General features: G+C 38.8%; 1 protein-coding gene across 1 annotated transcript in view; it reads left to right on the top strand.

Annotated features, from left to right (window-relative positions):
* The window catches only part of mast4 (microtubule associated serine/threonine kinase family member 4), an 88,693-nt gene that overhangs the window by 37,924 nt on the left and 23,250 nt on the right, over positions 1-27,519 (top strand). Inside the window, 2 exon segments of the mRNA XM_054613139.1 lie at positions 6,420-6,451; positions 25,964-26,052. Coding sequence (XP_054469114.1) covers positions 6,420-6,451; positions 25,964-26,052 — 121 coding nt within the window.

Raw genomic sequence — 27,519 nt, 5'->3', positions numbered from 1 at the left:
AACGTTATTAGCGTTGTATGTTAGTATCGAGTCTTATCAAGGGGGAAAAACTCACGGTCACAACAGTTCAATACTTCCAGTTGGCTCCTGTTGAATCCAGGGAAGTAAAGAAGAGTCCAGCATCCTGTTGCAAAAGTCAACGGCCCGCTTTAGAGTCCTGAAGCTCCGCCTCTGCTGTCGATCAGAGCGCTGTTTGCTTATTAATTCACAGGTTTTGTTAATATTGAAAGTGTCGCTTGTCTGAATTGCACCAAATCTGACAAAAAACACTCCCTTGGGTGCCCAATAATACACCACCAAGTGTGAAGTAGATCAGATTGTCGACACATGCACACGTACAGACAGATATTCCTGCTTTATAGTTCCATACTTCTTGTTCGATGAAGCCTGTGAAGCACTTTAACTGTAGCAGCTCGTGTTCGATGCATATTGATGATGAATGAAACCGGGCCAGCTGCCAACTGACATCTCTGATAGATGATAGAAAATACTTCTAACCTGTAGTTATTAGAGGAAGTTAGACTGATGACAGTTGCCGTTACAGTACATCTTCATTCATTTATTTAATCTTTAAGAGTCCATTATCGTGACATTAAGAGGAGCTCCGCATTAAAAATGAGAGATCATCAAATTAACAGCACATTATGCTCCCTGCCAGCCTGGAAATGAATCGTTTCCCTCTTTTACAACATTGGATGAGTCAGTGGATTAAGCATTTATGACACCTAACATCTTGCTACGAGGATAAATGAGAGGATGCCAACAGATTCAATGAGTAAAGCCTCCTAATACTGTATGTGTGCTGTGCTGTTGAATCTCCCCCTGCTGGCTCAGAAATCAATATCTTTCAGATGGAGCTGGTTATAATGGTGGGAAATATTACTTCAGACTGACAGTAGTTTTGGATCTACTGATGTAGTTGTCATGGTTAATAGAAGTCAGCTGCTTACATGATCCAAATTCATCCATTGGCTGTTTTGTAAATGTTTGTTTTTCTACTTGAGGTCAATGAGTGCACTCTTGAGATAATCTTCAATCCGTTTTTCTCATGCACTCTGTGTAATTCCTTTACTACACATGTGTTGGGAGCAGATAACGAGCTTTATTGATCGACTCGACCTCTCCAAATCTCCAGACACACTTGAGATCTATGACTTTGAAGCAGCATTGAGATTAGATGAAGCTAACATTCAATTTTGTGTTAAGTCTCTAATTAGGATCTAGTGTTCATTTTGTCAGCAATTGTTTTTATTTAGACTTAGTCAACGTCATGTGTCAAATATCCAGTTAGTTTTTATCATATTAAGTCCACTTCACCCTGTTTTTAGTCAAGTATTAATCAACAAAAATCCCAGGCATTTAAGTCTTATTTCAGCCAAAGGAAACCATAACTATTTGAGTCTAGCTACACGTAAAAGCTTCAAAATTCAGCGGTATTGACTGACCTATTTTAAAACCTCTTAAACTTTCTTAAAGATAAGGGAACCGGAAGTGCATTTAGGGTTTTAGAACTCATTCCTTTCTCGCTGTCAAAATCACATGTAGCTCGAGGTAGACATTTGCTAAGTGATGTATGAGGTTTGCAAATTCTGAATCAGTGGAGCTTCTGACTACATGTTAGTTAAGTAGATCTGCTCAGTGGTCCTAAATGATCAGAGGACCCTCTGGTACTCTGAAGTCATGCTAGGTGTTTATTTGATGACATGTCTTCATGTCATCAAATATACAGTCCGCAGTCAGCAGCAAACCTCCGTAAAACCGAGCACACTTTTGATCTTGAGATGTAGGAAAATCCAAAATAAATCAAAGGGAATAATTAATGAACCATTACACATAGGCCTTTTCACAAGAGCAATACTGCAGCTTTGATGTGGCGCCGTGGAGATGAAATGTTGTTGCTAGAAGCCAGTTATTGACATTTACCCCCAGGGAACAATGAACCATCTCAGGTTCCTCTTGTCAGAATGGTTATCTCTGCAGCGCTGATAAGATTACTGGATTAAACAATGATTAAACATACAAGGTTTACCTTCATCACCGGTTTGTTCTCCTCACGGACAACCTCCAAAGATGAAAGGTTTTCATGCAATTACTCTGTTTGTGTTGCCAGTTTGACAGCTTTCAAACCTCTTAAGGATCATAACATGTAATGGAAATACTTATATTTATGTTAAGCATTATGCTGACACACAGGGGAGCTATTATTTCAATCTTGGATGTCATAAAAATTTAGTTGCCTCAAGGCTTGCTAGATCATCTGTAAACAATAACCTTTAGACTAAGGATTTAATTGAAAAATGCAACAAAAAATAACACTAGATCCTAATTAGAGACTTAACTTGTATTTTGTTTTAATCTGTTATTAAATCTTAGAATCCTTTTGAGAAAATGTTGAACCTACAATAATCCTATTAAATAACCCAAAACGTATACATGATGTTTACAACACTGCATTTATATTACTATTTAAAGAGATCAAAAAGGCACAGATCTAAAATTGTTAATAAAAGCATTTTTGTAAATTTACACAATGGGTATGCAGGAAGAATACTGCACCTATAGTTCCCACGACAGGGCTCTCATTGAATACATTTGTCCTGCGTGGTCTGGTTGCTGTTTATATTGCAGCAGCGAGTCAGGAACGCTGTTTGACCGAGACATTGACACTCGGCTCAGGCTCCACTCTGAAGACATGAAGAGAAATATCTGTCAGGGATTATGAAGCAAGAGGTGAAGAAGAAGTCCACTCACTGATAAAAAGAGGAGAAAAGAAACATGTTTCCACAATGTCAGTGAATGCTGCCCAGGTTAACCACCATGGAAGGAAACATCACAGCCTTTAAATCCTCCTTGTGGAACTAGTCAGCAGTAGGAAATGTTTATTTCACAATAATATGCCGTTAGGAGAGAGATAGAGAAGCTCAATGAGATAAAAATCAAAAGAGTAATGCTGCATCACATCAGGGTTCTCACGTTTCCTGGAGAACCTGAGGAACTGTTTTCCAGTTATTGAAAGCAGACAATTGAAATGTCTTTGAAATGTACGTCAACATTCCCTTTTATTCCTTCAGCTAAGAATGAATTACTAGTCTTTTTATCAGAGATTTCCAAAACGGATTACATTTTCATCTGAAACAACAGCTAAATTATGCTCAGGATCATATTACCATTTAAATAGTAGTCTTTGAAGTTAGAGTGTTTAATTTGCAGGTTTGATGACTTTGCATTATGTTTATTTCTTCCACACTTTTTTTTTCTCGACTGTTGAATAATGTTTGGTTGCTAAAGTTGCTAGCTTGTATTGCCTGCAAAGGTTTAAGGTTTGTGATTCAACTCTGATCAGGAGAAATGGTTTCAAATGTGTGCCAATCATTGTTCAGAGAGTTGGAGATAATAATGAATGAATGAACAAAACGATGAATACGAGCCCAGAACACTAGCTAAATACTGTGTACTCTGCTAGCGCTGTCTCTTCAAACGCAATGCTGCATTGTTACATTAAAATGGACCATGACATGAACTTTTGTAGCAGTAGCTTCATGTGCTGTACATCTGCAGGTGCTTTATGGTAGATTTGTCATAATTTCTAAGCATGTAACAGATGATTTCATAGATAAGTTAAAGCCATAAACTACACGTCTTTTAAATCCAATTTCCACAGAGTGGAACATATTAGTGTATCCCTGTCTGTATAACCAGCTATATCATCACGAAAGAAATGTCCTGGAAAGATAAATCTAGAAGAGAGTGGGAACTCTGTTGCATGCATTAGTCATCTGTGAATCCCTCGTGCATGTGAAGGCATTTTGAATCCCATGTGGGAATGGTGGACTCGGCCAGTAACAATGAAAGCTACAAGAGGCAATTACAAAATGTTAATACATTTTAAAAATGTCGAGAAATAGTATCTTAAATTGATTTAATGAGTTTGGGGATTTGAGTGGCAGGTACAGTAGTTGGCTGTAATGTTGTTAACTAGCGTTATTATTCCTTTTTGGTTTTGGGGAAGATCTATAAGCTCAGACTTTCTGGTATTATGGTTCTGCATAATCATTTCTAATAGTCTGTTGTTTGTGGTGTTGTTTTGCTGGAATGAGTGCATTTATTTGGTTGGACCAGGGCTGTTTTATTTATACTAGAATACCTAACTTTGTGGGAAAAAGACTAACCCAAACTTTGCATGTGTCTCCCCACTCTGTTTCATTAAAACCAAGTCACATAATACACTTAGAACGCGCTCGCTGTCAGTAATATCCGGCTTTCTCTGCACGTTCTTTGCTTACTCAGAAAGCTGTCAACAACGTATCAAGCATCAAATGCATAAATAAGCAAGTCATTGCGAGACATTTATTCCACTCTATGTAGGATCATCCAGAGGGGTGAATTGTTCTCCCATAATTATATTTGTTCTTTTCATAAATCGGTTTATTATCCAACAAATTGACGTTATTTTGTACACTTCATCCTCTTAATTGGTGTGCTGTGATTGGTGGATATCCCACAACTGTAAGTCATTCCCTGCTGGTAATTAGTGTTGTGCGAGCTGTGGTCATGTCTCCCAAGGAAACGCTCTGCCCTTGGTCTTCAGTCGGCAGCAGGGGACGCCAGACATTAAGCCCTAATTGATAGCAAAGGGAGAGCGAGGCTTTAGCACTGTTTCTGCTGACTGGAGCAGCCAATACACACATCTACTCAAAGGACATCGCCCTTATCAGGTTGTTGATAGACAGTGAAATCAGTGGGATTTGTAGTCACAACATAAAACTGATCCGAAGCCTGGTTATTTATCAGTGCTCTCTTTTTTTTTTTTTTTTTTTTTTTTTTTTTTTTTTTTACAACAGGAGAGCAGAGCCAGAAAAGAGAGATTAGAAAATAATCAGAGCTGGAGGGCTTTTGGATAATGTCGTGAGGCCGATAAAACAACCCGATTCTTAACAAGAAACTACTGTAATTAAACAAACACTTGTGTTAAATCTAAGGGTGATGAAATGATCCGTACACGGTGTGCTCGTCTGTCACTGTGCCTGATGTCGGTGTGAATTCTTTCAGGGTTTTTCACGCTGCACTGACAGATCAACAGATGCTGCAGCAGCAGTTGTGGAACGACGTGTTTTAGTTATTCGTTCCTGACAGCTTTTAGAGAAAATATGTTCTTTGGTGTGTTTTTAATTAAGTTTGTCATTAAACTTTCTGTGAAGGAGCTGAACAACACAGTGTTATCCTTTTTAGTAAGAACCTTGTGAGAGCGTATAATCCCTCAAGAAATCAATGAGGGCATTGTTGGTGCTTTAGTTTTTGCTTCAGTGCACCCTTAAAACCCTGACCTTTAATTCCACCTTCTACAGTTTACTTCAGCAACATATACAGTATTGTCTTTAATGCAATAAAAGAAGATAAACATGCACACGTCAGGTTTCATTCTTTGGAACTGGGTCTGTCCTTCTAGTTACTTTCTTTAAACTTCTGGTCCAGTTCTCTGGGATGAGATGAGATAGTTTAACACCTGCTCTGGGATCTGTTCTTTCCATAAAGTGGCTGTGTGTCAGGCTGTAAAGATGCAGCTGCAGCAGAAGCAGGATATTTTTTAATAGAACATCAATCTCCTCCTTCATTTTCTCTTTGTTTATTTTTGTCTGTGAATTTTGATTTAGTTTGAGTGTCCTTCATTGATTGTTGGTGTTTCTGGAGCTACAATTATACTATTTTCTAGAACAGGCTTGCTGCTTGTTATTTATATAAATGAAAAAAACACAAATATGTGGGTAAAGCTGGGAAAAATATCTATATTATATCAATATTGTGATCTTCATCTTAGATTTTGGATATCGTAATGTAGGATCAGTGTTGTCTTTCCTGGTTCTAAAGGCTGCATTACAGTAAAGTGATTAACTTACCAGACTGTTATAGCTGCTTTATCGTTCTTATGCCTTTAAGCACTACTAATGGTTATTTATCAGTAATCTCATTGTGTAAATATTTACTAAAAGCACCAATAATCAAGCCTACAATATCTTCACAATATCGATCTCGGGGTATTTGGTGTGATATTTGTTTTTCTCCATATAGTCCCAGCCGTAAAGTATATGCTGTTTCCATCAGATCTGGTACAATGACAGCGTTCATGATTCTGGCAAATTTACCAGTTTTTTTTTTTATCATTGTTGATTGATTATTTTTTGGGGGGTAAAAAAAAACAAACAACAGACAGGAAAAACACTTGTAACATCAGTCTAGTTACAATAAATAACGACCGCAATGTTTTACATTATTTTATTGATAATTGACAAAGTAACCTTGTTAAATGTTATATGATGTGTAAAGTCACTTTCTTTTGTCAGTGTTTGTGGAGTGCACATGAGGATAACAGATGTGTTAGTTTTACATTTTTGTACTTATAACTCTTTTCTTCTCATTTACAGAAAGAGCTGAGTCTTCCTAGAAGAGGCAGTTTGTGAGTACCCAGATGTTTGTCACACATAAACATCTGCTTTCAATTCCACCTTAGTATCCAGTTGTCAACAGTACATATATGACATATTTAGTCCACATGAAAAATCTCACTTTTATCAATGGTCAAAGTCTGGATTTTTTAAAAGAAATTAGGAAAATCGCTAAAAGTGGTTTTATTAAATGTTTTCCATATGAAACATTTTCTACACTTCATATGCATATCTTAGATATTGAAACTGTTGAAATTCATAGAAGTTCAAAAACTTGTTTGTGCTCCTTGCAGTTTCTAAAACAGCCATTTTCTTATCGTCCTATATTCATCTTTGGCCACATGGGACTATTGTCGCCCTAGACTGAGCAACAAAAAGATGTGAGGACATTTATTATTTCAGTACACATATGTTTGGGGCTCCTATATATATTAATACAAGTTGTGCAAAACTATTTTAAGTTATACAGCAGATGAAAACATTTGCTTGAGAAGCTATTCTCCATGAGTTTCAACATTTTCTCTGTCAGAGAAATCAGCAATATGCTAATGTGATTAACATGAATCACAGTATTCCATAATAGGGCTGCAGGATATAAATAAAATAGCAAAGATTACATTAAATAATCACAATTTTGTTGCTAGTTGTTTCTCAGAGAACACTACCCAAATAAAAATATTTTACTCTAATATGCATCATTAATGCAGATCATATTGGGACTCGTCTAGTTTATTCTCTGAATGAAAATTGATGACGGTCGCATCATATTTAGATTCAGAGTCTATGACTTTGTGTACTCATGGTCATGCATGAGTGGGCTCTCCAGTTGAAGGGTCTCAATTAATCCCATTTATCCATGCAAATGTTCTTGGCTGTAAAATTATGTAAATCAGCATCACAATAAGCAGAATTCTATTTAGTTTGAATTCTCAAATGGCATTTGTTAAATATGGAAAATATACATAAATGAAAAATACATACAATAAGTGAAATGAACAAAGACACCATAGATGAATCTTGAACAAATGGATTGAATGATTCCTTTGAAAACTTTTTCTATTGGTTGGTATTTCTGGCAGCTGCCTGCAGTATGTTCAATAAATATATATTTTATTATATCTTGAAAGATGGACAAACAGTGGGTCTCTGGGGAGCTTTAAACCCACTACTTTAAAAGATTTCTCTCCAAAATGGATCCAGGACAGGACATGTTTATTATAATTCTTCAGCATTCACCTATTTGACTGGCATTTGTTTGAATACAAAAGGAGGGAACTGACAAAAAAAATAATCTATTAGAATAATTTCCTTATTTTTCTCCAAGTATTGCTTGTTAAATATGATCTACTTGACATTTGAATTAGTTTGTTGCTCTCAGGATCAAATAGTGGATGGATTTGCATTTATTCTGACACAATATGGAAAGCAGAGTGAAATGCATACTCATGAATATGTGTTTTTGTATAATGGTCTATTTTGTCAAGAAGAAAGAGAGGATGTGTACAATGAACTAAAACAACCATCAGGCTGATCGGTCAGAAATCTGTTAAATAGGTTTATTAATACGGTCGAGCTCATGGCACTGTAAAGTTACTACAAGCAACTTTATTTTTGTCTTGATTTTGTTAGTTGTTCCAGGGGACACTAAAAAACGATGCACACTGCTGGGACATGCAGCACGTATTGAAACCTGCTGTTGGAAAATGACCTAAAAATGTGTACTTATGTTAACATTTTGAACACATGATGAAGTTATTATTAACTAAGTGTTATCCTTTTGCCTTAATTATTATTATTATAATATCGTAATCATGGGCACACAATAAGTTCATCATCCAGAAAATGCCAACAGTAAGTGTGTGCTACACTTTTTAGTGTCCCATGGAAACCGCTTCCGTTGTGTTGTGAGCTTCCTGCAGAGATTTTTCCAAATGATGGGCATGTGACATCAAATTGATTTTCTTCAGAGCAGGACGTCCTCGCCTTTTTCCAGCTCTGCCTGGTCGCCTGTGGAAGTGTCCTTGAGCAAGACACTAAACCCCAAGTGGCTCCCTTAGTGCTTTACGGCAGCCCACTGCTCCTCAGTGATTAGGATGGGTTAAATGCAGAGGTCTTCATGTACGAGACCATAGAAATTAGGTTTATGTTTCAATATTTCCAAACTGGTGAAGATGTATTTTTTAAATCAATTGTTGTGTGTCTTTGTGTATGTTTGAGCTCTCAGGGCCACCGTATATTAAAGATGATGAGATACATGTTTTGAGCAAGGTGAAGGTGTAATAAACCCGGATATCGATTTTGCTGTAGTTTGATATATTTCATGGCTGGAGAAAAAGATGTACCTTTGACACCGTGCTGGCACCTCACCAGAGGGGGCACCCGGCGTAATAGAGGTGAGCAATTACTAACGGGCTGCAGTGAGATCACCAACTGCACAGGGTTTATATTTAGACCGCCTGAGTCTCTAGTGACCTTGGTAACCATAGTAATGGAGTTTCAGTACCACAAAGTTGTGATAACTGCTTCAAATTCATCATAACTGCTGTTAATTTAAATGGCTTACCCTAATTTGTCACGCTGGAAAAGGAAGTGAGCACCCGTTTTTTGCAAAGATTTGCTTCTCTAGATTGGTTTTATGGATTTAATCTATAACTGCTGTGTCGCTCATGTGCATGATTTCAATGTGTCAGACAGGCTGGTGGGGGGAGAATGATAATGTGACAGGTGTAGGAGATGAGCAGGGAACATGGTGGAGTTGGTGTTCTCGACATATACGAATGTTCTAATCACAAAAAGAAAAGGAAAAAGAACTTAACTCTTCAAACTCTGCATCCATGTCGGCTCAGTGTTTGTCTCAGTGTGACAGCCTTCTCCACAAACTCTTTACATCTTATGGGAGATGCCCACAACCACAAGAGAGTTGGGTTGCATCTTTTTAAGATTATGTCATCAGTGGAGTTGTTTTTAATGCGATTCATTCTGGCTCTGTGATGACTTGAACCTATTTATAAGCTGACCTTAATAACTGGGAGTCTTGTGCCGGGTCCAATAAAATAAATTGGCAACTCAAGGTGCACTCATATATAATATTGCCCGTTGTGTTTATGCGTGTCCGTTTACAAAAGCATGTCAAGAATGTAGCCAACATGATGCTCAGGGGGGGAAGTGTTGCCTGTAGGATAATAATCACCCGACTCAGCAGTTCCTTTCAGCTCCACAGAGCTTTTTCACTTTCACTTTATTGTTTTGGTTTTGCAGCCCACACTTTGTTGTTTTGGATCCTGTTGCACTGCCCCCTAGTGGCCATAAATGGCTTAATACAAGTTGAATTAAAGCACTAAAGATTGTGTTTCAATAATTTCTATTCGGCATTGTTGGCCACAAGTCTGTAATTGTCTGCAAGATTATTCAATCATCGAAAAATCTGAATATTTTTCTTTCCCAAAAGATGGAAAACACTCTTTATGCATTAACGAAACAAACTGTAGTTCAGCCCCTGTGGTTCCAAACTCTTGAAGATAAGAGGTTGCTGCTCCACAATGAACAGAACATGCATTTCTCCAGTCCCCAATGATAACAAGTATTATTTATCCTTGTTTTTACAGAGATGTTTGCAATAGTTGCATCATCATCTCCTGCAGTATGTGTTTTCATAATGACAACGTTTTGCAGCAGCTCAAGACAATAACTGTGGCATTAATTAAAAGGTGTAAATGTGGTGCATATAATACTTACTGTCAATCAAAAGGTGTTTAGTGATTTGCAAATTTCTGAGTCCCTTTCTGTGGAACTAAAAATCCGTCAGCCTGCAGTCTCTGAGAGTCTGATGTGGGTGTGCTTCTCTTCTCATGAAGGTAGAACTGATTTCAAATGAATTCAGGCAGAACAATAGAAGCTCTGTGCTGTGAGTCGCAGAAAGCTCTCCACAGCTCAGGTACAGTTGCAGTTGTGTACTGTAGCCATGAAGACCTTGGTTATTCACCTGCCTTCACCAAAAGTTGATAACATTGCTCGACTCAATAATTATCACAAATCACTTGAATAATGGCTTCACTCCTTCGCATGTAGGCAGAATGTAACTGCTCAACAGTTTAATCCACCGCTGGTAGTCAAGGCTGAGTTTTTTTTAATTGTTATTTTTCATGAAAACAGGTCACTTGATAGGGTTGTGACGAATCAGGGACTGTTGACCCAATCAGGAATTGATTGTGGTCGCCTGCGACATCTTTTTAAAAAGTCTTATTTTCTGCCTTTGCAAACTAAAAAAAGCAATCCCGCAGTTTTCAAATGTGTTTTTCAAAAGTCACCTTTTTAGGGGTCCGGAAACACCGTAGTAATGTGGTTATGGGGGTGAATGTAGCAAAAGTTCTGAGTTTTAAAACGAAAACGTATTAATATGGATGTAGTCTTAAGTTGAGTGTTGAGTTGTCTCCTCTCCTAGTCCCGGGGTTAATGCAGTGTTTGGTGTCGTGTGCAGTGACTCTTTGCTCCTCAAACACACTCAAAGTGATAAAGAATTCATTGGTGTACTGGACGAGTGAGTGAGTGAGTGCAGAGTGTTTGTCTGTCCGTTCTGTCCTGTTAAAACAAAATGCATTATCAGACCGCAGTTAATGAAGCTGATTCATTGTGAACACTTCACATTTTTTGGTATTTTTTCTTTTGTTGTCAAATGATCTAAGTAAGCCCCCCCTCTGTCGTCCTGCAGTACTTTATCTTTGGACAGTCATGATTTATTGACACGAGTCATTGATTCCTTTTTGACTTCTCGCAATGTCGATGGTTTGGCACTGCAGCTTCTGCAACAACAAATGTGGATGAGATGCCTCATGGGTGGTTTTACTAATGATACGCAGCAGCCACTGGTATCTCTTTGAAATCCCTGCAGGGGCTAGGAAACTCTACTGCGTCATCAGGCTTCATGACTCAGTTTTTCATGCTTTGACTCCACAATCCCAGCACTCATATGCCTCTCTAACTGAAGCACACTCATGCTCCCACTTGCCTGTAAGGTTAAATGTAAAAACTAAATCCACTGCAAGATGCATGTTTTAGCACTTCTTCATTTTTCATCTGTGTGATTGCTTGTACATAAATGAGCTGAGTGCATTGTGTCTTGCTGTACACTTGACTGACGTGGACTGACAGGTAGTGGTGCATTATGTTTTTTCTCTTTCAAAGATGACATCATCCCCCAGTGCTGGTGGCGACAGTGCATCGTGCAGCGCATGCTTTTCTGTTAGCATCCTGTCAAGGTGACTGCGTGTTAAAGGGGGAGGACAAAAGTGTAGATTTTATTTATTGCATTCATATTCTGCTACGCAGCAAGTCACCAGCTGGTGGAGGAGGTCGTGGGGGTGGGGGTGAGGGGGGTTAGATATGTGCATGCGTATGTGAGGGAGCAGGGGGCGTGTGTTATGGGAGGGGATTGTCCTGCCTCCATGCCCTCCGCAGGCTACTGAGGATCTTATTTGACAGCTTCAAGGTGGGAAGCAGAAAGACCAAAACAAGAACCGTAGCCCCCTTTTTGCTGTTTTTAACCCCCCTCCCTTTTTTTGTGGGGGGAGAGAAAACCAATCCGTCTCATCGCACTGTGGTGGCTGGGTCTGGCTCTTTGTCAGAGCAGGGTGGTGGGAGGGCGGGAGGCAGGCAGCCAGTGTGAATGCATATCATGACCACAATAGAGCAAACGAGCACAGTTCAGCCATGAAAGCCCAGCGGGAGAGGCTGAGAATTCCAGGGCTGACGCTAGAGTGAGTATTTTTTCCTCCGTTATCCTGCCGGGGGAGGCAGCTCCCCTGCAGTCTGTAGCTTCATCTCTGTGTCATATCTGTTGCTGTCTTTCACTGTTGCTTGTGCAGCAATAGCATTAGCATCAGCAGCAGCAGCAGCAGCAGCAGCAGCAGCAGCAGCAGCAGCATCTGCAGCAGGAAGTCTAATGTCAAGTCCTTCACTGCTACGCAACAGAGGCTTCCTTCTGTTTGTGTGTGTGTGTATGCGTGTTCATGCATTCATGTTTTCATGCTCTTATGTGTGTGTGTGTGTGTGTGTATATGTGTGTGTGTGTGTGTGTGTGTGTGTGTGTGTGTGTGTGTGTGTGTGTGTGTGTGTGTGTGTGTGTGTGTGTGTGTGTGTGTGTGTGTGTGTGTGTGTGTGTGTGTGTGTGTGTGTGTGTGTGTGATGGACAGACAGATAACGTGTCATGCAGAGGAGTGCCGCAACTGCACAACATGCTTTCTTTGCTGGCGTGACACACTTACATTCACACAGTGCATACGAAGGGAAACACACACACACACACACACACACACACACACAGTCATAACACACCTATGATGAGTGTCTGTTGGATGTGAATCGCTGTGTGTTTACACGGCAGGCTTCCCCTTTTATCAAAGCCTCAGTCATTTGTCTGCGTTGATGATTTATTTATTTAGGTCAACAAGGTATTTGTCATGGTTCCCTTTACAATTTGAAATTGAGAGCGCACCATTGGACTGATGAGGGACTACGTTTAATTAGCTTTAAAACCATTATTTCTATGCAGATTTTATACATATATAAGAATATTGTCAACAAATCCCATGAAAAGACCAAAAACCAACAGCATGTTAGTCCGTCTCTCAATACTTTCTGACCTCCTTGTCTGTGGTTCTCACCCCCAAGCCCATTGGTTCCTACTGCTATCTTTATGTTTTTGTATATTTTCAAACTCATTTCCTACAAACAGCACGCAACTGTAATATTACTCCAAAAAGTAGGAAAGAAGGCATCTGTCTTGGACTATTTTAATCAGCCAATTAATCCACGTTTGTTGTGCTCTTGAATATTTACTGCTGCAGGATGATGCATAAAGAGTTGACTCAACATAAACTACATTGTCCATGTTCAACTTAATGAAGGAACATGTCTCCAAATGCAACAGTGAGGTTCATTGATGTGTTTTTTAACTGTTATGGAGTTCTATGGCACAAAGGCATATAACATATCAGCCTTTGGATACATAAACAATACTTGTTAGTAGGATACATTCGTAGTTTGGTTTGGTCTTTTCAGGGAATGTCTTAAAAATAAGAGAAATATAGAAAAATCCCCAGATTTATCCTTTAAAAAGTGTATTATGGTCTGCATCTGCAGTAAAAGTTACTCACCTCTATGTGACCTTATGCTCTGCAGTGCCACTGCTCAGCTGAAAAAGAGCTCAATCGATGACATCACATATTAAACTGAAAGTCTTTTTGACATATATTTAGATATATTTAACCTTATTACAAGCATTCAGTGTGTGAATTAGGTTAATCTGTAACTCTCTTTATAATCTGAAGCTTTTTAGCACGTCTTCTTTGATTTTACTCCGAATTGAAGCATCCCCAATGTCAAACAAACATTGCAGAACCAGACAAATACCTTGGGAACCTGTTCTTTAAACACAATTTTGGTTCATCTGACAGGAATCATTACTCTTCATGATGCTGCTGTCTTCATGTGGGCATGCGTCAGAGCTTTGTGTGTGTGTGTGTGTGTGTGTTTGGGGGGGTTCTGTCCTGTGTGTGATAAAATACAACTATTCACTCCACTCCATTTAACTTACAGCCTGACTCCCCGAAGCTTGAGCCCCACTCCCACTAGCCCCTGCAGTCCGTGCAGCCCGCTGCACGCATTTCATTTCTGGAGGTAAGCGATGGCACCGTTCCCGTGTTGTTCTGAAACGGCCTGTTGGTGCATGTTTGAGTCAGACTAGTCATCGTTCATCACAAGGCTTTGAACTGGATGTTCAGTTTTCACCCTCCTAAAAATCATGTGCCATTGAAATGACATTGAAAGGGGAGGACACTGCTTATATAATGTTGATAGTGTCACCCCCCTCCCCTCTTCCCCCATCTTGCTCCTCTCTGTTCTGAGGTTTATGCTCCTCTTTCATGTGCTAAGTAGGATTTGTGGCATTTGCAATACATCAAAGTGAAGAATGGTCTCAATCTGTCTGAATCCCAGCTGGATTGATTCATTTATTGAAAACGTTAAAAGCTAGTTTTAGATTTCTCAGTAATGGTTTCCTTTGCAAGCTCACTGCTTAAATCCCGACCAGTTAATGATTAGTAATTTAAAAAATCTCCGTCGATCTTCAGATTCTTTTGTGAAAATCAAAACTTTTATCCTCGTATCACTGAGGAGATTATTTCTTCAGGATGTTAATGTGCATCAGTGATGTCTGAGATGGCATGTCCTCTTCTCAAACTCCACTTTTCACTCGCAAAGAAGCTCTGAATCAGTTATTGTTTTCATGGACCAGCCTCATTTTGGGTTTCACTTTCAAATAGGTCATTAAGGGTGAAGCCATCTTGTTGTGGCTCTGTTTTGCTTAATTGGTGTTTATGTTTGTACTGATTGATAAAAAAGTTGGCCAAGGATCTGGTGCCTTGGTGACATGAAAGATCAGAATCTTATCTGCTTCATCTCTATAATTATAGTCAAAGGAAGTACTAATAGTTATGTTTAACGGTGGATTTCTGGACTGTTTAAGGTGGACCTGTTTGCCAATTGTTCGTCACTCAAGCTTCAGTTTTAAGGAACCTAGCCTTCTGCAGCAGGTTATCATAAAGGTGCTAAATGTGAAATTCAGATGGCCGTCAACATGGAGACAGCTCAGCCGGCTGCTTGCAGCTAACGGTGCTAACAGCGCAAACAACGCCAACGGTGCTAACAGTGTTTTCCTGAGGGGGGAACCGGAGGGTGTGTGCTATGTGTCCCCAACAACAACCTCAGTGAGGTTATCGGTTGTTAGCGGCTAGCTAGTCATATGCTCCAACATTACCGGTTCTGCTACGTTAACAAAGCACAGAGAAGATTGGATTACAATTTACTCAGATTGAGAGCAATTTCATTTTCTGATCAGATAGACATTACACATCTTTACCTTTACATAGTCAATAGTTGTTTGCTGATTTATTAATGATCTGAGTATCATATATAGAACTTTTAAATACCGTTCAAGTGACCTAATTGCTTAAGAAACAGGACTGCTTCTGACAAGAATTTGCCAAGAAAAACAGTTGGAATGGATGAAACAATTTTTTTTTCCTCCAGCTCATTCAAAACACTCAATATTGAAGATTTTTTTCACTATCAATGAATAGCATGAAACGCCCACCCATGTCACCTCTGATCTCCTCTTCCTCTGCTCAGCTTTCACAGAGCGAAGTGGAGCAGGCATTTAAGTGAGTCAGCTCCATACAAGAATGTGGACATGTATTTTCGTTTTTTTATCTATTCACAATTTCAGTTTTAATTCCATCATGCACCAATTTGAAGAGATGTTCAAAAAATGATGCAGTAACCTTTAATCTATAGAGGACATTATCTGACACTTTTATTAAGCCACAGTGTTGGACCATCATCAGGACAGCAGCACTTTGCACCAACCTAATCTGCATAAGGGAGAAAGGTTGTGTGACGTTATGGTTTTTTAACATCCCAAGGTGGCTTTATACTTTTTCGTATTTAGCTTATTTAAGTGATTGTAAGACCTGTTTTTTTTTTATGCAAGAGGCTGTGAGTTTGGTGCGTGTTGTTTCAGGTACCGTTGACATGAAATATGATCTAGTAAGTGCAGTTTGAGTGACAGATCCATTAGTTTTAAAGTGTATCAGACACCCAAAACTCAAATACAAAACACAAAATCACAATTTATAATACTCTGACTCCGGGAAGTTATCATGACGACAGTCATTCTATCTTTTGTGTGACGATAGTGAGGCAATGATTCAAATTACAAAGTAATCTACCACGTGTGTGCTTGCATGTCTTTGATAGTACAACACAAAAAGCTTGCAGCAAAAATTGAGTCTGCGTTGAACTTTTTTGCTCTGCTGTGTTGACAGACTGGCTGACGGCCCAAAAATGATTCTGACAACTGGTCTGTGCATTATGTGGTTTGTAAATGGCTGAGCAGTAGTCTCATCAGCATTCAAGTAGTTTGGGATTTAAAGGGATCCTTTGGAGTTTTTGACCACTGGGAATGCTATGGAGCAATGTTTTTACCAGTGGGTCTTGCACATGCACAATAGGTCCGTCAAAATTTGCAAAAATTGACGTTGACATGACGTTATGTAGCGCTCGCTGTTAGAACACAGTGTCTCTTTCTCCCTGGCCAAGTTCTTTAAAAATCATCACAGTTGTTGTTGGATTATTTAACGTTACATTCCGATCAATCAATCAAGTGGCATTGTTTGCATTCAGTCTGTATAAGGCAGATTGCGGTTGTGCTGCTTTTTTTTGCTTTTCGAATGTATTTTCGAACTTATAATATTTGTTGACGGACCCAATGTACGAGGAAGTAATAGACAGTTCTCCTGCCAGTTTCATGCTATTGTGCTGACCAACAGTCAGTGGCTGTAACGCGCCAAAAAAACGTTGCAATTGACAACAACAAAGAAGAAGCACAATGGTAAACATTGCACAATTTAAAATATTTATACAATAAATATGTTTTATGAGGAAGCACTTTCATTATGTTTGACCATAACCCTACACATCATTTTTAATGTTTAACAACATAACATTTATTTAAAAAACTCCACAGAATAGCTTTAACTGTTCACATGCTCATGAACCAAGTGTGTTTTATTTTTCAACACTTATCAGAGTAGAAAGTGTTTTCACAAAATATGATGACCTTTCCCGGGATATCAGCTTTCTGCTTGTGCTAATTACTTTTATTCCCTGTGCTTTTTTTTCTGATTATATGAAAGCTCTAACAGTTCTCTAAATTTCTAACACAGTAACACTGTTAATTTTTCTTTGCACATAGAAATACGGTATATAACATGTTTTTGATGTCAGACAAGAGGCGGAAACCCAAATTGTTCTGCTTGTGATGTCTCTGTGCAGCTGGTGACCTCCCTATTCACGCTGCTCTATGCGAGTTTGACTTTGAACCATCCGAACCATCATTTCTTATGTAGAACGCAGAAACAGAGCAGAGCCATAATTAGAGTGAAGGCTGTCATGCCGGCCTCTGGGGAGCCGGACTGAGCCACTCTGAGGGAAGTCACTCACAGTCACACACAGTGACTTAATACTGGCAAAAAAAATGGCTTCGGGTAATATTTTATCACATGTAAGGAGAAACAACATTTTTTTGCCAGTCTGGATCTCTGGCCATATTAATGACCTTGGCGGTCATGTGGTTTGTCTTTATCTCTGCAAATCTATAAAAACATGTCACATGACCACCCCTAGGTGATTCTGCTGCTCTCATGCAGACATCTTGTGTAATTGTGCTTATATCACTGCTGAAATAATGAAGCTTTTCAGCTGTGTGCAGAAACTAGACTGATAAATGGTACGAAAGGTCAGAGGAAAACTATGTATTTTAGATTTTTCGGGTGGAACTATCTCTTTAGAATAACACACAAGAAATTAGGCTCCTAACAATGAGACAGTTATTTTTCATGCTAGACATACCAATAAGGCAATTAAGCAGAGACCTGTTGAACTAACACACCTCTAATGAATCAAGACTCAACAATTATTTGACACTGAATTATTTTCAATTATTCATTTAATTCCTTGGTTTTGGTGCAGAAAATGTCAGAAAATAGGAAAATATGTTCATATTAATTTCCTAAATTAAAAGGTGAAATATTTTAACAGCTTGTTTTGTCCCATCGACTGTCAAAAAATACAAGCAATTCAGTTTATGAACAAAGGAGATAAAGAAAGCTAGAAAATATTCACACAAGAGATTATGGAACCAGTTGGTTTTTGGTGCTTTGTATTTTTTTCCAGTTAATTTGTTGTCAGTTGACTTAATTGATTGGACCGTAATTATTTAACCTAAGAACACGTTATTGACGACCTTTCTTTTTTTGTGAGTTGCATTTATCTTTGTTTTTATTTGCTCCCATGAGGTCGATTTTTATTTCTGTTGAGCCCGATAAGACCTGATGAATGTTTTGAAGCTGGATTGAGAAAGTAACATGTATACCTCACTCCATCAATCATGTGATTGCAGCAACATCAGACTCTATGCACAAACACACACACACACACACACACACACACACACACACACACACACACACACACACACACACACACACACACACACACACACACACACACACACACACACATACAAAGTCTTATCGCAGGTCTTGAGTTCTGTTATTGCAGCACAGCCAAGTTTCTTTCTGCAGGGCTGAACTTTGCTCTCTCTTGAGGATGAATTAGTAATCAATACCTTGATCCCAAAATTGGATTATTTGTGCTTGTAATGCTTCATATTGTTTGGAATATTATTGAGTTAAAAGCCCTGACAGCTACTTCAGAGAATGTGTCCTCATACTGTCTGTTCTCCGCAGGCTGCTATGATCAGCTGACTCTCAACTCTCACATACACGCAGGACTCCAAAGTCAAATTCATCACTGAACTGACAAAACTCCAGCTTTGAGTTCAGCTCTTCCTACCTCTTCTGAAATGTCAGTTTTCTTGCAGTTTAAGTGAAAGCAATTAATCATTTATTTGATATATTTTGGATCTTGTAAAGAAGGATTAAGTTCAGTAGCCGTTTGTGTTTGGGTGCTAATCTGCCGACCATAAAACGTGAGCCGAGGATCAAAGGTGATGAAGTTAAGGTGAGGCTCCCGTCGAATGAGTGAAGTCGGACTGCCCATGCAGGGAACGGCTGATGTGCAGCAGCAGATGAAATCCATGCAAAAGGGAGGCATTTCCATTTCAAACAGGTCCTGCTAAATACACTGACCCACCAAACTTCTGGAGGGGTGCCAGTTAGTGAAAGCTGCAAGTGCACGGCAGCATCTGCTGATGATGCGGCACCCCGCTGTCTCGCAAACCCCCCCTGCACTGGATGCAAAGTGGTAGATGCCTGTTACATGATACGAAGCATGTTGAGCAAAGGCAGCAGGACGAGCGTTTGGGATATGGAGCACAGTCGCAGTGAGAGGGGAAAACAAAAAGTCTGCCGGTGTTAGGTGTCCTTTCCCCCCCTTCAACAGTGGAGGCTGTCAACGCTGACCTGGATCCCATACACACACACACACACACGCACTTGCCTTTCTGGATCCTCCCTGGATTACTTTTTCATTTGAGGACAGAGGAGGACAAGGCGTCCTCTCTGCCGGTGTGTTTATGCCGCAGCTGGCTGCAGATGTGCCTGTGCAGAGGAAGTTTGGACCTAAGCAGAGCTGCTGCAGGAGTACTTGTCAGGACTGCTCCGGAGGTCGCATCCCGCTGAACCCCGAAAGATGTCGCTTCTCCTCTCTAGGTCTCCAAAAGCCCCCTTTACACCTCCCCCTCTGGCATGACTCAGACACAATGTCTGATTCTAGTCTGTGGACGGTTCTGTCCAACTTTAACATGCCACATTTCTTCAGCGGAGCTCGTCTGCGTCGGTCCAAGAGGTAACCTTCAAAAACAGTTTGAAGTATTGCCTTATTTTCTTTTTGCACCATATTGTATGTTGCTTTACAGACAGGCTTCTTTGCAAATGACAATTACATACAGAAATGAAATCTGTCTGAGCAAAAACAAGTAACTAAACATGTATAGTTTTCTGGACCTTGTTCTAACAGTTGCTGTTTTATGAGGCCAGCATGAATAAGAACCTAGGTGTTGCCTTCTAGCCTATTGTGTATTATTTGCTTTGTGAGTCAAATGGTAATTTAAAGTTGATTGTTTAGGCCGTCTCATGTTCCTTGCACAGGATGTGTTCTTTCCTGCATGCAATCCCCATTAATTAAGAGTTGGAAAGTGGAAACGATGATTGTTTTTTCAATTTCCGTAACTGATCCCGTAAATGTGGATGTTTTGACAAAGCATTGCATCTGAGAAAATGTTTCATATGCTGCTTTGTACTTCGTTTCGACTTCTTAACGTCGCCGAATTGAAAACATTTTGTTTAGCTACTGGTTTAGAGCTAAGCCACTTGATCCCAGTTTTTCTGTATATGGTTTGGTGAAGCCAACATAACTGATATTTATCTTTAATCCCTGTCCTGACCCATTTTTTTAGGGCAAAACAGCTTAACATGAAATACTGGCTGTTTGTTAAACATCAAACATGAATGCATAGATTTATTTCTTTTTTGGGAAAAGCGCTGTCAGATTTAGTGAGTCTTAAAAAACTGAAGACTCATGCTGTAAAAATCACAGTCTGAGATCACAGCCATGTTTTTCTGCTGTGTGTTTTGTGAATAAATTGATGACGGACTTTAAAGCTGAAGTGTTAATTCATACAAATTTAACAGCTTTTGACAGCAGATGGAAAGTTTCATTGAAGGTTTAGTTTAATTATTCCCTAATTTGAAATGTTATCAGCTGGATTGACTCTCCTCCTTTTAAGTGTTTTGCATGTGGACCACATTCCCCATGACATTAGAAAAGTATCATTTTCCAACTCTTCTTTTAGTTACAATCAGAATATTCTGATATAGACTCACAATATTTAAACAAAACACTATGAATTCAGTATTAATGCAGCTGACACATCTGTATTTTTGTAGTCAAAATATAAGATGCAAAGAAGATGCAAACTGTGCAAGATGTAAAAACTATCGACCATATTACTATTAGGTACAAAGGTTGTGTATGCAATGCATTCACAGTGAAAATATAATCTCCTGAAAAGCTGTGTAATACTGTACATCCTCAGATGTAGTAAATATGTCCTCAGGGGCTATAAAAAAAAAGATCTGCTTTGCTTTCCACCAAAGCAGCATGTTTTTAAATACTATTAATAGTCACGAGTGACTTTGAATTTGGGTTTGTCAGCAGCGATTTATGTGGCATCGGGCTTTGTCACCTGACAGTTCTGACAAGGGAGCAAAACTCACAGAAGTGGAAAAAAAAAAAGATTAATCATGGCTTTTTTTCTTTGGTTGGCGTGGGTCAGGATCAGACATGCTGAGATTTATCTGGATTCAGAGTGTTGTAAATCAAAGGCATTTATCTATTTTTGCTTCTGCCTGGACCCAAAATAAGTAAGCAGGATGAAATCTTAAGAAATAGTTTTTGACAGATTTGGATTACTTTGTAACAATAAAGGAGTAACAGTAATTTAGGTCAGTGTAGAAATGAAATAAATGACTTTAACCATGTTATGTAAAGTTTCTCTAACTTTGATAAACACCTTTATTTTTCGTCATTGGGGAAAAAAAGGATCAGTAGCTTTTCTGGATTTATTGTGTAATTCAACAATGGTGTGATGAGGTTGAGGGTTTTGCATAAACCCGAGTCTGCTGAAACCCTCCTATGGATCCGTTCCAGGAATCTCACACATCTGCAGTACAGCACACAACACTGGCCTACTTTCTCCCTATCGTCTTCGCCCAGGGCTTCTTTATCCTTTTCCTTTAAAGCTTCACTACAGCGACACATTTTTTTTATTATTTTTTGCCCTCCTCACTCAGCCTTTCTGGCCACAGAGGTGCCTACACATTGGCTCAGCTTAGCATCAAACGTGACGGAGGTTGCCTGCGTGCCATCATAACCTGTGGTTTTGTCGTGTTGGGTAATCCAGAAGCAGTGGTTTGAATGTCCCCCGTGAGTGGCACTCCACTCTCCGAATAGGCGTTTATAGTGGTGCGAACGGCGGGACGGGTACTGAGAGGGTGAAGCAACAAGAGGGGTTGATTGGGCAGCAGTGTGGCATTCTCTTGGCCTAATCCACAGCGAGAGGGTATAAATAGATCTCGTTAAATGTGATCCTCTTTGACTGAGCACCTGTGTACCAGATATTATTCACTCCCTCCCCATCACGATACATGATTCACGGCGTGTGTCCACACTCTTGATTGCAGGTTAGCCCTAGAAACCACTTCAGTAAACAAGGACGAATGGGATTTCAGTCAAAATCCTGTTTCCCCTCTGATTAAGGGAGATGAATGTGGATTTTGGAGTGACAATGGGGCATTATCAACACTGCAGAAGACTACAAGCAGCTTGGGATACTTTTGTTGCCCGATATTGAACCACATGAAAGAATTTCTTTTTTTTTGTATTATTGTCCTAAATCTCTTACTTTTTTCTGTGAGGTTTGCTCGTAAGAGTGTTTCAAGTCACCTTCACCAAAGTCTCCTTACAGGACAAATGATCTTAATCAGTTGCAGAATCCCTAAAAAAATGCCATTTAGGTTTCCATTTATTTAGACAAAGGAATTGTGGTTCTTAAATAGAAAATATTTTCAAAGTACGAGAAAATACATGAATGCCACAAATAATCTTAAATATTTTGTACTAGACAAATCTGTTTCTACGACTGGTTCTCGCATGACGACTATTGTCTGTCAGGTCTTTCTTGTGCTTTAAAAGATGAAAGGTGACCTCAAAAGACTCAATTGCCCATTTGTCAAATCTTGCAGTTGGTATACAAAGGCTCTTCTTCCAAAGCTCAAACTGAGAGGAATCAACACATTTGCTCTAAAAGGCACTTGCTGTCCACTGTGATTTTTTTTTTTTTTAATTATTATATAATTATAATATACCTTAATTTTTACTGTTGCATTATGTAACACATGATTATTGATTCATTTAAATGCAAATATATCATAGTTGGAAGAGCAATATCTTACAGGTCAAATCATCTTTCTCTTTGAGCAGACTTGTAATTCAGACATGACTGACCTCTGCTTGAAGGTCATTGCTTTCATAATTATCCAAATAGCATCATTAAAAGTTTGCATCCTCTAAATGTATAATCCTAAATGCACTGAGCCACGGGAGCCACTGATTGATTAATATTTTGTTTCTGAACATTTGTTTTTCGTACATTCATCATCACATTAGACATCAGTGTGCGGCTAATTGCTCAGCCATTAAGCAGGAGCAAAGCCTCTTCCTCCGTCCGCTGATAAATCTGGAGTCATCGTTCAAACGATGCATCAAATTTGTGGGAAATTAGCCGAAGGTAATCTACACCAACAGGAGAACAGAAATAAACCACAGGCTGAATTACAATTACTTAACATAACTGTCTTCTATAAAGTTAGCTGGTGAGTAATATTAAAATAATAGCCAGGTGTTGTTTCTGTATTTGGCTGCTCAAAAGTACATATAATACATGACTTAAATCTACTAGCAAGGACTATCAGCCTAAACTCACTGCACTTTTGACATTTTTATTCATGTGGTTATGTTCTTTCTTGCTTTAACTTTTGTGATCATGAGAATGAAGGATCTGCTGGAGGCACATGGATTAGTTTTGACACCAGATACAGGGCTTGACCTTATTAGCACTAAAGCTCTTGGGATCTGAAAAACAAACAAGATAACAGTAACCAATATTATAATTGCTTTTGTGTCCATCAATGTCTTTGGCTTTAGTGTATGCTAAATCTTTTGGAGTCCATAAAGTGATCGCCAGTTTTTATGGAGTCCAACAATGTTATTTTTAGGCTGATATATCTGTGCATTAAGCACCGCCTCTCCAAGGTTCTCCTGTGAGCCCGTGCGTTATGCAGCCTGTTTAGCCATTTCAGCTGGAGCCTCTCATGGGTTGCATCGGAGAATGCTTTGAGATGAACAACGAGGGCTCTGGTTGGGATCGTCTCCATGACGTGCCTCGGAAAGGCCAGACATTTCTCTGTTCTCAGATGAGATGGACGGCATACATTTATTTTTTAGGATACTGATGTTCTATAGTTTTCTTTCTATATTCATTGAAAAAAAATATTTTCCAAAAGGTTCTAATCCCGAGGGGTTATGAAAAAGGCAAAAACAAATCTCTAAATCCCAATATTGAAAAACAAATACACACCCAAAAAACAAATATCCATATAGTCAAATATTCAAGTGCAGCCTTGATACCAAATATCAAATTTAGTTTTGGTAATGTATGCAATTCTTGAAGCACAGAACAAAGTTGAGTCGTCTGCATACATACGAACATACATGCAGACATACATGTAAAAGCAGAGCAGGGATTTCCAGCACCACTTCACCTGCTTCCAATGTGTCCAGAGAGGAAACTCTTTATCCAAACAAGAACTAAAGGGGAAACGCTATTAACATTCAAGCTTGGCAGTTTGAATACTATGGTCCTTAAATGCTGCAGTAAAGTCAAGGAGCACAGCCACACACCAGCTTCAATATTCAAACACTGATAGAAAATATATATATATATTTTTTTTGTGATGTTCGTATTATGAACTGGATGGAAAGAATTATTAAATAACATCTTAAAAATTCTGTTTGAAATGGTTCAGTTCTCTGAGGAGGTTATGTAACAGGATGTCATTGAGTGTCTGACCTTGAAGCTAATTCGTGTTCTTCAGGCATTATGTGTTCCCACTGGCAGCCTCTAATTTGAAAAATATAAACCCAAGACTAATCGGGACATTGAACACTGAAGCTGCTTATTTAAACGTTGAAATAGTTTATTTTTCTCTCAAGGTTAAAAACTGGGCTACAATTTATGAGTCACATGTTGTTGTTCACTATGGTCCCTCACGAGTCACAGTCCTCTATTAACATGATCAAAAAACATAAAAGCATCCTGAATGCTTTTTTTTTTTGGTGACTGAACCAGGACGTTTTGTCTCTTTTCATGGCGCTGTATGCAGCAATATTAACCGTCCACTCCAAGACTGTAAACACTCAGTCGAGTATGTTGGAGGGGGCAGGTTTTTGCATTGTAATAAATAATCCAGTCAGTCATTGAGTGGTTGTGATTAGTGTAAGTGGATGTGCAAAGACATGTGGGTGGTAGAGGGGGTTTCTTTGCATTGTAGGAATATTTAAAACAAGCCACTTGACTGTCAGCAGAAAAATGCCATTTAAAAAAAAAAAAAAAAAAAAAAAAAAAAAAAAAAAAAAAAAAAAGGTTCTCAAGGTGACATTTAGGAGTTACATTAAATTCACAATATCCCTCTTGTTCTTGCATATATTTAGTATATATTTTTTCACTTTTCTTAAAGCAAAAAATGACCACTTATCAGATTATAATGTTTAATAAAAACATAAGTGATTTACCAACATTTATGAAGTAGTATGATACTTTAACTTATAAGTAAGTACAAAATGCTTTATTATGTATTTTAAATACTGTTATGTTAGATTATTAATATGTATGACTGCTAATAATAATAATTTATGATTATACAGTACTATCAGCAGATTATAAACAGTTTAAAATGAGGCATCAGAGAAAGTGTTACCAAAAAATGTTTTGCAAAACTGAAGTTGTTCATTATAAATGTAATTATGTTACTGTATTGACGCAAATGTGTTGAGAAGAAATTCATAAAATCAAAGAAGAGCCGTAACAAGCAACAGTATATATATAAGTGTGAAGCTTAACAACTACTGAATATTTTTTATGAAATTTTACACCCACTTCTTCCTTTTAAAACACTTGTCAAAAACAAAACCCAAGACAGAGGGCTTGACCAATACACAACACTAAATCGCAATGACATCACCGATCAAAGAAAAGACGCAATAAGTAATGTGATAAGTTATGTCTTTGTCCAGAGTCCTGCCTTATACTTCACTCTGTGGTTTCACAGCTGCAGGACGAGCAACAGAAAAAGCCTGATAGGAAGCGGTCAGTCTTCCGGTTTACCCCGACCTCACTCCCCTCTCTCATCTCTAACAGGTAAGTGTGTGTTCAGCACGTGTGCATGTCTATTAACTAATGTGTAAACACTATACTTGAAAATGCAAGTAGATGTATAATCCCTCTGCGTTTCCCTCTTTGTAGCTTTGAACCGGCACTTATCAGGCACCCTCGTACAAAACAGATATAATGAAATGGACAAAAGCACGTTTAATGTACATTTATTTGTGTTGACTGACTAACAACATAGGATGCAGATGCTTTTCTGGTCCAGAAGTCAATGACAGAAAGCACTAAAAAAGTTAAACTTCTCAGTCGTGATCTTTGTCGGGTCACTTCTGTTGTGTTTTCTGGTGAGAATCAAACCGTACAGTGACACGTTGAAGGGCAGTGATTGTGCTGGGTGAGGAAGTGGTGGCCTGCAGAGAGGAAATGCACCGGAGCCGAGGGAGGGCAGGCCTCATTTACCACGGGGTGTTTTATTTCCTGGCATTGGTCAGCAAAGTTAGAGCCTCGGGTCACAGTGTTTGGTTCTGTAAGATGGACTCCGAAAGCCAAGATGTTATTGCTAATGAATGTGTTCAGCGCTGGGATTACCTAACACTGTGGCTCAGCCGTAATATTGGCAACAAAGGTAAGAAAAATATCTTTTCAGTTTCTTTTTACAGCTGGCAGATGACATATACACAATAATTAAAGTGTTCTACATCAATAATGTTTTTCTTCTGAATTCTGGCCTTGGCTCTGTATTGCAGCAGATCAAACTCTTGTTCGTGATCATGAACAATTTCATAAACGACCTTCCCTTGAACCATATTTTTCGTTATTTCTTTCAGACAAAGTTCTTAACAGTCAGTAGATATTCTGCAGAGGTTTTCATCTTTAATTGGTTGTCATTAAGATCACAGTGCATTTAAATATGCATATATTCATCACTTACAAGATTTGCTGTCATTGTTCCCCAGTATGGGACATATCTGATTAAAGCTGGACCATAAGGAAATCATAATTGGTGCCTTTCAGAAAGTCCCTACAGGGTAATGTGTTCAGCGGCTCATAGCTGCTATAACCAGCGATGTAACACAGTATAACTGATATATTTAAAGAGGAAGAGTCCTGCATGTTTATTGGAGGAAATAGTGGAGATACTTATCTCTTTAGGTACAAAGTGATCCTCTTCCAACCATTTATAGATGACATATCAAGCATGTAACAAAAACTTTTTTCATTTAAATGATATAGACAAAAAACGCTCCTTTTTAATCCAACTCAGATTCCAAAATCGTTGTACTCTACGTGCTTTGATAACGTCCAGAACTGACAACTGTAATGCACTTGCCTCGCCCTCTTTTGGCAGCGACAAGAGGTCTTAATTGGGTCTAAAACACAGCCATCAGAGTCAACTGTCCTGATGTCTTTGCATTGGTTCCTTCCTATATCTCCAGTCTTGCTCTCCATCAAGTCATATATGTCCCCTTGGTGATGATAATTTAACTGTTTGCAGAT

The sequence above is a fragment of the Anoplopoma fimbria genome, chromosome 14 (assembly GCF_027596085.1).
Source record: "Anoplopoma fimbria isolate UVic2021 breed Golden Eagle Sablefish chromosome 14, Afim_UVic_2022, whole genome shotgun sequence".
NCBI classification, from domain to species: domain Eukaryota; kingdom Metazoa; phylum Chordata; class Actinopteri; order Perciformes; family Anoplopomatidae; genus Anoplopoma; species Anoplopoma fimbria.
Note: the sequence above shows the minus strand (reverse complement) of the source record. Positions and strands in the feature narration are given on the sequence as shown.